The 12,196-nt window shown below is 34.8% G+C and overlaps 1 protein-coding gene across 1 annotated transcript in view; it reads left to right on the top strand.

Moving 5' to 3' along the window:
- The window catches only part of COL5A2 (collagen type V alpha 2 chain), a 141,373-nt gene that overhangs the window by 61,525 nt on the left and 67,652 nt on the right, over nt 1-12,196 (top strand). Inside the window, exons 2-3 of the mRNA XM_058664710.1 lie at nt 6,703-6,927; nt 10,921-10,934. Coding sequence (XP_058520693.1) covers nt 6,703-6,927; nt 10,921-10,934 — 239 coding nt within the window. The remainder of the gene's footprint in view (nt 1-6,702; nt 6,928-10,920; nt 10,935-12,196) is intronic.

Below are 12,196 nucleotides of genomic sequence, written 5' to 3'. Positions count from 1 at the left end.
ATATGAATTTTGGCATCAGTTTTTCTAGATCTGAGCAGAATGTTGTAGGCATTTTGATAGGAATCACACTGAATCTGTAAATCGCTTTGAGTACTATGGACATTTTGATTATGTTTTTTTAATTGCCTACACACATGGAAGATTTTTCCATTTTATGGTGTCTTCTTTTTGCACATGAATGAAATAGTTCCTTTGTCCATTCATTTGCACAGCCATCCATGCTACAAATACATTTATTAAAGACTAGCTATACGACATGAACTCAGTTTGAGTTCCTGAAAGGTCGGTCCAGTGAATGAGAATGATTTAAACAACCTCTTCTTTGAATGAGAGATTTTTGTAACACATATGCACCCTACATTATTTCTGTGAGAAAGAAATTTAGTTAATGGGTACAGAATGTTAAGTATTCTTTTAAATATTTTTAGTTTATATACTTTTGAAAGTCCTTAAGTTGGCTGTAATTATCTAATATAGCAATAGAATCACTTGTCTCTTGCCTAGTCAGAAGGTTTCAATAGAGCCATCTCTATGAAGGTGTTTTGTTTTGTGTGGCCAAGCATATAAAACAATGGAGATGTACAGGATAAGCCATACTTACAATAATTTAGTTGCCAAATGTCTATTTATAATATAATTATAGATTTTCTCTGCCATCTAATGATTAAGAACTGAATTTTAACAAAAAACTTTAATATTAAGATTTATGGGAAGACACATCTGGGAGGTTATATGAGGAACATAGGACTGTTGAATTGATTTCAAATAAAAATAAAACATCTTTTTTCTCTAAAGTATTACTACCAAGGTACTTGTGAGAATGACTTCACAATGGATTAAATTTATTGGAAAATTTGATGAGGTAAAGAAATCTTGGGGTTTGGAAGATACAAGTTTTTGAAAGCTATGAAAATCATAAAGTACTGACACTACTATTAAATTTTTATCAGTGCTCCTAAACTTTAGGAAAGTTAAAGAAATATAAATAATAAAAACATAAACAGCTCAAAATTATAGTTTTAATTCTTTCAGATTGAACCAAAAATCAATATTTAAGACATGTAATCATTTTTAAGTTCTGAGCCTTTGATCTAGGCTAAAGATATTGGTTTAGGTTAATTTCATAATTTGTGTGTAGGATTCAGGAATATAGCATTATATTTCTCAGAATGTCCTTTGAAAATGATTCAGTTATTTTAGTACATTTCCATACATAAAAGGATTATATCATGAAAACTTCACTGCAAATTTTTTTTAATTAACTGCATTTTTTTTAACATTACTTCGCATTTAAACAAATGTAGAAAACAGAACAGACAACCTAATCACAGGGAGCACAACTACTATGTAGAAACATGAAGACGGCAAGACTGCCTGCATTTTCCACCCACTGTTTCTTTGTATGTGCCTTTCATTCAGACATGAACAATGAAGTGCACTGAGCTGCAGAGCCCTCTGGGATGTGTGTGCATTCTTGTGAGGGTGAGGAGAGGCAGGATTTAGCCGCAAATGTGGTTTTTCCTCTCCTTGCCATTTAAAAGCATTCCATCTAACTTTCCACATCATCTTAAATGTAATTATAAATTTGCCAGGAAAAGAGACCAGTGATGAATCACAGTATAAAGCTATCCTTTAATATAGCCATTTAAAGAAAGTAATGCAGTGGTCCATGTTGCCCAATGGGTTGAGGTCATGTCATCGCTCAGGAAGAAACTATGTGGTAACACAGGATGGAGAGAGCATGTCCTCTTATTCTGTGTCTGAAAGAGACAGAAAGCTAGGTGCTCCCATAGAGGTCCATTCTTAGTGTAATGATATTTAATTGATAACATCATTGAAATGCCTACATCCCAACTAAGGTCGTCTGATTGCTTTTTTGGTGTTTTTTGTTTGTTTGTTTTTTGCTCTTAATGTTATCTGTGTATCTGAAATAGTTCATTACTACATGAGTGATATGAAGATGCTTCAAAAATGTTAAGGAAAAATTACATTATCATTTAATTCCATTTTCCGTGAAGTCTTTGAAGCTCTCTTAGCCATTTATGATACCTACTCAAAGCTAATATATTTTATTATAAATATAATGTGTAACATAATGAATTTACGAATATATGAAATATAGGTTTCATAGTGATATAATAAATTATTTTATTGTTTTAACTGATATTGACATGTTATAGATATCATTTAAATGTGTTAGATAAAAACTAAAATGTATATAATATATAGTAAGAATATATAAATTAGAAGTGTGTGTATATATATATATAGCCATTTACATATATATGATGCTCTATAAAAATGATACATATGCACATATTTAGGAAAAAAACATGTATTTTCAATTTACATGCACTATCAGTGCTTAATTCCCAGTAAATATGTTTTAACGCTGTTACTTCCAAGAATCCAGAGAATAAGATCACAATACAGCATATCTTATTTCAGGCAAAGGTGTTTTAACATTTGTGTTTGAATGATTCTTTCTCAATTATAAAAGTTAATGAAAGAAGTTCTTAGATTATCTACTTCATGGAATTCTTCAGTGGGTTTTAGTATAAACCCAATTTATACAAGTCATATTTTTAAGAAATGTACATCATAGAAATATACTGTTGTAATTTAATTGTTCATCTAAAAGGCACATTCCATATTTGACAGACATTTTTTTCATTAAGAGAAATTGCTTTTACAAAATACACATTAAACTATGAGTCCTAGTGTCTCCTTGATTCCAGAAGCAGGCAGTATTTATTTGTATGACTTCATGAAGATAGACCAGGCTAGAAACTGAGTTTTTTCTTCTAACAAAGCAAGCAAATCATGAGGAATCTGGATGCTCTGGAATAAATTTCCTATTTTCCTGGCATCTCTAGTGAAAATTAAATATGTAAAACAATGTACTCCATAGAGATTATGAGAAAACCAATTTTTTCCAACTTTATTGAGATGTAATTGAGCAGTACAAATTATTTGAGGTACATTCTTAGGTATAAGTCTGCATCCTGATTTTATCATTTTATCATGTTTATCTTTAACACTGAGTACTAATGTTCTTCGAAAAGTTAATATAAATTGTTTTTGACATTTAGTTTTGCAAAATTTAGGTAGAGTGAATGTTATTTAAAATGCCTCAATCCTGCATCAGAATATATGCAATCTAGTGTCAGCCTTGTTTCCAATTCCAGCTTCTTGCCAAAACGCATTCAGGGAAGTAGTAGGTGGTAGCTCAGGTTACTTTGGTTCCTTCCATGACCTGGCCAACCCTAGCTATTGCTTATATCTGAGGGAGTAGACCAGAGAATGGGAGATTTCTGTCAATTTCTCTTTCAAATAAATTTTTGAAAGTGAAAGTGGGGCATCAGCCACCACACACTGTGGGCTGCTGGGCTATCTGTTGCTGCTACTAACATGGGCACTGCCCTGTCTGTGCTTTGTGACTGGGTCTACATGAACCCAGGGGTGGAATTCATGGAAGGGTGGCACTGAGGCTTGTTTGAGAAATATAGAATGAAGCTAGGGCTTCCTTGGACTAGGACATTGAACCTATGGATATCTGAGAGAGCTGAGAGGGGATGGGTTAGATGGGGGAACCCAGAGGACACCCCAAGGCCAGGCTGAGGAATCCATCAACACATGGGAGGGTCAGAGCAAGGGGCCAACCTGGGGGCCAACCTGATGAAAAGTTCTGAAGGTTGGACCTAAACAGGCACTGCAGCCACCTACGAGCATGATATATTCTTTTTTTTTCAAAGATCTACTTTATTTTTATTGGAAAGTTAGATATGCAAAGAGGAGGAGAGACAAAGAGGAAAATCTTCCATCTGATGATTACACTCCTCTAGTGACTGCAATGGCTGGAGCTGTGCTGATCCAAAGCCAGGAGCCCAGAGCCTCTTCTGGGTCTCCCGTGTGGGTGCAGGGTCCCAAGACTTTGAGCCGTGCTCAACTGCTTTCCCAGGCCACAAGCAGGGAGCTGGATGGAAGTGGGGCCGCTGGGATTAGAATCAGTGCTCATATGGGATCCTAGTGCCTTCAAGGTGAGGACTTTAGCTACAGTTCTGGGCCCGAACATGAAGTATTCTGAGCCTGGGGGCTGGCTAGCATTGCTACACAGGCAAGCTAGGTCTTGTGGCTAGCCAATTGAGGTGATTTGAGGGATCTGTGTTGGCCAGGCTATATATGTGGGCACACATGAGGATTGGGGCCAAGCCAGGATGCAATGCCCATGTGGGAACTGGGGCTGGAGCAGGCTTGGTAGGAGTTCTTCGAGGTCTCCCCAATTAGACTGCAGAACTGCTGGCATTTGTGAAACCAGTCTGAGAAAAGGCCAACCCAGGCTAGGCTGTAGTACCTGCCATTGCATGTTAGAGATGGGCCTGAGGGTGGACTTGGTGGGGGCTCCTGGTGGTCTTCCAGACTAGGTTTCAGTACCCATGAATGCATGAGCCAGGACTTGGGACAAGTCTAGTTGGAGTTTTTAGGGGTCTCTCTGATTAGGCTGCAGCACTGGCTGGTGCCTAAGAGAACCAGGGCTAGGGGTGGACAAGATCCAGCAGCTGTGCCCACTGGGATTTACATGGGAGGGGTTGAAGTGTGGGCTGGACTGGTCTGCTGTACCTGCCAGTACACAGAGAGAAGGATCTGAGGACAGGTTCTGGGGGCTTCATGACTGAACTGTTCCATTTGACCCCCAACCTCAGGAATCATCACGTGGACGGGTCCTCCAGCCTCTGAGCGCATTACAAGGCTGGGCCAATTCAGTTGCAGACTCCTTTGCAAAGATGAGCAACATACCCACATGCATGTGAAAGACAGAATGGTCAGCTTCTTTAATTCAACAAAAGACCTCAAGTTCCTCCACCACCCCAGCCCTGTCTCTATCCTTATCAGTGGCCCACATGGGTCTGCAATTCCCTTACCTTTGTAGGTAACATTGAAAACAGACATAAATAGTAATAATAATAAAAGCTGTGCAACTAAATTAGAGAACCATAATTTAGATATATTAGTGCATACTGTTTGATTCAGCAAGGAAAGTTTCATTTATTGAATAGCCACTCTCTGAAAGACATGGTGTCAAGCATTAGTAATACAGGAATGAAGGGCCATTGTTGTGGTGCCACAAGTTAAGCTGCCATGTGTGATGCTGGCATTCCATGTGGGCGATGGTTTGAGTGCCAGTTGTTTGGCTTCTAAGCAAACACTCTGCTAATGTACATGGGAAAACAGACAAAAAAGATGAACCAAATCCTTGGGCCCTGCACCCACATGAGAGATCTGTATTGAATTCCAGCATACTGGCTTCAGCCTGATTAACTCTGGCCAGCAGATGGAAAATCTCTCTTTGCCTCTGACTCTCAAGTTAATAAATAAATAACTAACCAACTAAATAAATAAATAAAATGTAATAATGAACTAAATATCCCTTGACCTTACCTTCATGGAGTTTCTTGTTTTATTTAACAAGTGAAAATAAATGAAAATTAATTAGTTAATACTAATTGTGGTGGACTTCATGAGAGTAGTGATTTTTGCCTGGTAGTAACTCTTCAGTTACCTTGCTAACAAAACATACTTGATGAATGAGTCAAAGGTGAATGAATTATTTTCTTGAAAGAATCTGGGAAGCTTATGGGTTGGATAGAGGAGACCCAACACATAAATATGTAAGGTATTCAGATCGGCATTTTCAAGGGGAGATCATAAGTAAGCAAGCTACCAGCTTGGAAGGTGGGAGTGAAATAGTGAATGCCATGGAACACAATCAAGCTGATTAGGACTAAGAAAGAAGGCATTAAGCCTTTGTAAATGAGTTTTAAATTTAAGTAATTGGAAGGATTAACCAAGGATTATATGATCAACTGTGTATTTTAAATTCTATAGTGTTGTTTCTTACAGAATCACAGTATTAAAAATGCAATATGAATATATATAACTGCTGTTACTGTGTGTTTATGTGTATGAACATAATTTTTTCATTTTCCTTAAATTTTTGTTGTAATATAGAAGAAGATTTGGAAGATATTGCCTACGGCATTCTTTAATTAATTTTGGTTCAATAATAATTAACTCATCATGTATTTTTGTTTTACATTTCTTTTCCAGTTTAGTAAGAGCCTTTAGTTTGGAATGCCTAATGGAAACATTTTCCACAGAATGGGGCACGGCTATTCTTTTTGTTTAACTTCATGTTTAAATAATTGGAATAAACCCATTTACTTTATTTAGGAGTTTTTGTTTTAATGAACTCATTTTATCTCCTGTGGAGGGATTTACTAATCTAATGGTTTGAAAGTCCTGTTGAGCTCACCAAACACAGAAGTTACATTTTTAACTTTTTATTTTACCAATTTTCAGGTGATTGCTGTTTGTCTCTCTTTATTGACCTTGTGTTACATATTTAATGCAAAATAAAATATTGTGGAAAATGTTCACCAATTAAATAGTATATTACTGTGATTACACTGATTTTTCTTCCCATGTCATATAAAGATGTAAATATCACAATAAACTGATGATGAGTTACATATAATTTTGCACATGAAAACTAAATGAAGTAAGCTCATTTGTGTTTTACCTCCTTGGGAGATTACTCTTAGGCCAGAAGTTATTAGAAACCACAAGATGACTCACCTTCTTAACCATTCCCCCAGAAAAAACCAAAATTTCATCTTACCAATCTTCTTCTTCTTATTACAGACGGATATGATGAAGAAATAGCCTGCACACAGAATGGTCAGATGTACTTAAACAGGGACATTTGGCATCCTGCCCCCTGCCAGATCTGTGTCTGTGACAATGGAGCCATTCTTTGTGACAAGATAGAGTGCCAGGATGTACTCAACTGTGCCGATCCCGTGACCCCACCTGGCGAATGCTGTCCTGTGTGTCCACACACGAGTGGGAGCAGCAATACTAACTTTGGTAAGAACACTTAAGGCCAACTTTGAAGTGATTTGGAGTCTCCCTGTGCATTCACAGTGTTTTTCTCTCTCGGAATTCAGCAAGCCAAGAAGATACCCAGTGCCTTATTCATTGCTAAGTTCATGGCTTTTCTCATCCACATAGAAGGAAACAATAATTCTTTATTCTGACAATATAGATGCAAGGGTAGAACTGATATATAATGTCAAAGGTGAAGTGAACTAGAGTGAGTTAGAATTCAAGAGAATATCATTCAAACTTATATATCATATAATGAATTACTGGAACATTTAATACTACTGTGATGCAAAGGAAGGGCATTTTTTTTGTTTAAAATTGACTGTGGAATTTAAGGTGGGAGGCACATAAGACATACGGAATATTGCCATTTTTTACCATCGCCCATTTTAGTGAAATTAATGGAAACTATCTAAGCAAATACAGATCGAAGAGGTTGCAAAAGAATAGTGATAAGGGAAATAGGAGTGTCTACATATAACTGTTTTTAAATGTCAGGATTAACACACAAGACAAAATAAATCCTTGAAGGTGTAGTGAGATATATGATTTTAAATAGATAATGAAAAAATTGTTAATGAATATTTGCAAAGAAAGTGAATCTGCGTTTGGCATTCACCTCAAGAATAGCATCAACAAAATAAGCTGAAAAGAGTTGGAGGGAAATTATAAAAGAAAAACATCAGGGACTAAAAGTGAGCTAACTGAAACTGAGTAAATAATGTGCAAATCCAAAATATAATTCTACAAAATTGGAAACATAAAAATCAAAATAATAAGTGGCAGGAGAAAATTTCTAAATAACAATACAACATGAAAGAATCATGAGAAAGCCATTTCTACTTTGTGTTACTACATCAGCGAACTTACATAAAATGGATACTCTTGTGATAAAATATAATCCCACGTACTAGAGAAAAACTGAATGCACATATATCCCTAGAAAACAGCAAGTTTATTAATTCGTTAAGCAGCTAGACTTCCTGAAGTACAGATGTAGGTGGTTTCACAGTTGTGGAAAAATGCTCAAAAATAGGTGATTGTAACGCATTAAGACCCCTCTTGAACACTGAAAGAGAAGGCCATCGTTAATTCTTGTTATGAAGGGAATATTATGGAAGGAAAATATAACAAAGATTGCATAAAAAGAAAGGTGTAGACTAGTCTTACAAATTCTTGTTTAGAAATCTTAAATAAAATACTGAATCTTTTAGCATGATGAAAGAACCAGTAATGAAAATATAGAGATTAATGCACAACCTTTAGGATAATTCAGTATTTAGAAAGCTGTTAAAAAAAATAATTATCTTAACAGATCTATGAAAAGAAAGAATATGCTTCTATACATAAATAATGTAATGGCATTAATAAAGATCAATAAATATTCTTAATAAACGTAGTAACTTGGCAATAAATGCATGCTTTTTAAAATGGTAAAATATTTACACCTTAGCTAAAATTTTTACTATGCTGGATACTGAAATCTTTACTCTAAATTCAGGGAATAGTGTGTGAGTGTCCACCTCCCATTTGTAGTCCTGAATGTGCCCAGCAATGAACAAAAGAGGAGATACCAGAGGTTTAAAATTAACCACTGATAGGCAGTACAGTTGTGTGATTATACAACCTAAAGCAACTAAGTAAATTAATACAAAAACAGAATTAGCCAGATTTAGCCAGACACTCTAGTACAAAATAACAAAGTTAAATTAGTAAATATACTATGGATAAAAAGTTACAGTATAGAACAAATAATAGGAATTGAAAAAAATCTTAGTTACAATAGTAACAGAACATAAGGATAAACTTGACATTAAATAAATGACATTTATCTGAGGAAAACTGTAAAGTAGTGTTAATTCAAATTGCAGACTTCAAAATTTGAATGTTCTGCCTACTTTGGTCTTAATGATCATTGGATACGTAAAAATTTTAATGTTTGTGGGTAAAATGGCCTTTTGTCCATTCTGCTACTTTTTTTTATACCTGTTGTCTGTATTCTCACTAACCTGGGAACTTCTTTGCTTTGTACTTGTTAAACTTCTTATTACGTGAGATTTTAAGCCTTTTTGTTATAATGTAGATTTAAACACGTTATCTCAAACACTGAAGGAAAAAAAGAGCAAGAAATGGTTTGGGAGGGAATGAGGGGTAGTAAGGAAAGATATTTGTTGTGTATTATTTGTTGATAATTTGATATACAACAAATAATACCAACTCTTAAAAACTATCTCAAAATTAAGATTAAAAATTAGAAATTAGTTTAACATTCTCAATAAGTTAACAGTTTAAACATAATTCTAATGGGATATGGAACACTAAGAATTTGACAGATTAAAAACAAAAACTGATACAGCATAAGCAAAAAAGAACAGTTAGGTAAAATCTTATAAAGAGTAATCACGTGTTGACTAGTCTGTAAGAATTAAAGATATTAAAAGGACTTGTTAGTTTAAAATTTTTTTATCTGAATATAAGTATAATAAAACTCTCCAAGTAGATTCAAATATACATAGTTTGGATATGATGAAGATTGTATCCTAGCAGTAGAAAAAAGAGAATTGCCTCCCATCTCTTCTTGGAATAGCTAGGCAGTCATCTGGAAAATCTAGAAGTTGAGCAATATTAATATCTCCTAACTGGGGCAAATTCTAAATAAATCTTGATTCAAATGTGAAAAAACTAACCACCTAATTTCAAAGATATGACACAGTAGAATTTCTTTGTAGTGCTAAAGTATGGAAAGATTTCTTAATGCTAGGTTAAATACAGAAATCATAAAAATGAACAAAATAAAAAACTACAATTCAACTTATAAATGATTACTAACTTTTACATAAAAAAATACCAAGCATACAGGATCCAAAACCAAATTGTTCTGTCAAAATATAGGCAAAGGTAATTGTCTAATGATTTTAAAACAAGAAAGTACAAATGTTCCTCAACATACAGGATTGTAAAATTTCCTCATAATAAAATACATGCAAATCTCAACTACACTGAACTGCAGTGTTTCACCTGTCAGACTGGCTCAGAGTGTTGGACAGCACAACGGGTATTACTGTGTGTGCTGCCTGTGGGGAAGAGTGTGCACTGATTGTGAAAATATGAAGAAATATAACCTCTATGAAGGGATATTAACAATCTGTATCAAAGTGCAAATGCCTATATGGTTAGACTCAAAAATGCATTGAATTTATCATGCAGATAAGCTTTCATATCTTCATAGAGCCATTATTCATTATATCATTATTTCTAATTACATGGCCATCCATCCCAACTTGCCCATGAACATTCTAACTCATAGGATCATCTTGGCATAATGAACATTAGCATTGCCTGTAATATTTAAACTGTCCCATTTGGGTAGTAGATAATATCCTTGTAATAGCAAAAGGTTAGCAGCAATCTACAGGCTTATCATGGGGACAGGTGAAAGTTAGTTTCCTAGATTGGGTTAGGATTATCCAACAGAATCCTGTAAACTTTTATTTAAAAAGCATTCAGGGAAACATGTACTGAAAGATCTGTAACCTTTCAGTATCCATATGCAGACAAACGAAGAACAGAGAAAATACAAAAAGGGCCTGAGAACAGCAGAAAAGAACAGATAATAGTAACCTTGAGGACAGAATGAGATTTTTATTGGGTAATCAAATACCTTTAACATATTTTATTTTGACCATAGGAATGAGAAGACTTGTGCATAAAAAGTATAAAAAAGAGAGAACTCTGATCAGATATAATTTTAAATATGATGTAAACACTGAGAAATATTAAAATCATGTTAGAGTTTTCAAAAAGGATGCACTGTTTTCATACAAAATACTTTTGAGTAGTGCTTCCTTGTGATAGGATCATCTTTTTAAACTAAAGTCTGATTCCATAGGAAACCCATTATTAAAATTAAATATTTTGCTTATTCTAAGTAATCATTTCTCCAAAAATAATATATTTATTCTTTTCTTTCTATAGGTAGAGGAAGAAAGGTAAGTTTTACTTTACAATGTCTTTTTTCTTAAGAGTTCCTTCTAATATTGCCACAAAAAAACTATGTTATGAAATGTTCTCAGGCCCTCTGTCAGGTGCAAAGAACTGCGTCCACCTCTGTGACAGGTATGAGCGCTGCTCATCTAGCCTGGAGACTGCGGGTGCTCACGTTCCGTGTGCTTTATGGTTAAATGTCTGTATCTGTTTCTCAGAGAAAGTTGCAAACTTTTTAGGAATTAAGAATACACTTTACTTCTTTGGGTTTATTTCTACCCTACACATAAATAGAAGTACAGTATACATTTGAAGGAAGAAAAGAAGGAAGGATAGCAGGAAGAGAAGAATGTCAGTTCTAGTTCAGTTTAACTAAACATTTTGCCAGACACACATTTCTTCCAGTACTTCCCCTCCTCCACTTTCAGGGGCTTAGGTCTCACTCTGAAGACAAACTTCAAACCCCAGAGGAGAGTGGTGGGATGTACTGAGATGCTGGCACAGCTGGGGAGTTTGGCCGTTTGTCATCTGGACATGGATAATCCCATGGAATGAACAGAGTTCCTTGTCTCTTGGCAGAGCTCTCAACTTTCTAGTTACCTTGGCAATTAGAATATTCCCTTCAATATGATCCAAATGGAGTGGACCAGGGGATCAAAAATGAAAATGCGCAAGGAGTCCAATTTTCATGACAGACATTAGACAGATTACTGGCTAATTTAAATTTTCTTACTTTTGAAAATAGTGAAACTTCAGTGAAGCAATTTATCATATAGAGAGATAAATGACAGTGACACTATAAAGGAGAGGTCCTGGCTAATTGTGCACTTTAAAAAAATTATTCCGAGGAAGATATCATAAATCTAATACAGACAAAAGGTCCACGAAGTGATTTAGATTCAAATGAGTATAGCAAGAAAAGGACTTCAAATACTGTTCACATTTAGCTGAGTGTATTGAAAATTAAATATTAATGTAGATCTTAAGGTAGATTAATATGTGAAAAATACAATGGATAGATAGGAAGGTAAATAGGGGGAGAGACAGAGAGGGAGACAGACAAATAAGGGGAGATTTTTGCCTCTTGGCGTTTTCATATTCTTATTCAGTTGCTTTTCCTAAATTTTTCTAATATCAAGAATTCTTTAACCAGAAATATTATATTTTACTTTTCTTTTTTGCAAAGATGAATATACATATCTCTCATTTCTTTTTTATATTCTTACATGAGTGCTAGAAAGAATGAATAGTGTTTTAGAAATACAGA

Source organism: Ochotona princeps, chromosome 5 (genome assembly GCF_030435755.1).
Source record: "Ochotona princeps isolate mOchPri1 chromosome 5, mOchPri1.hap1, whole genome shotgun sequence".
Lineage (NCBI taxonomy): Eukaryota > Metazoa > Chordata > Mammalia > Lagomorpha > Ochotonidae > Ochotona > Ochotona princeps.
Note: the sequence above shows the minus strand (reverse complement) of the source record. Positions and strands in the feature narration are given on the sequence as shown.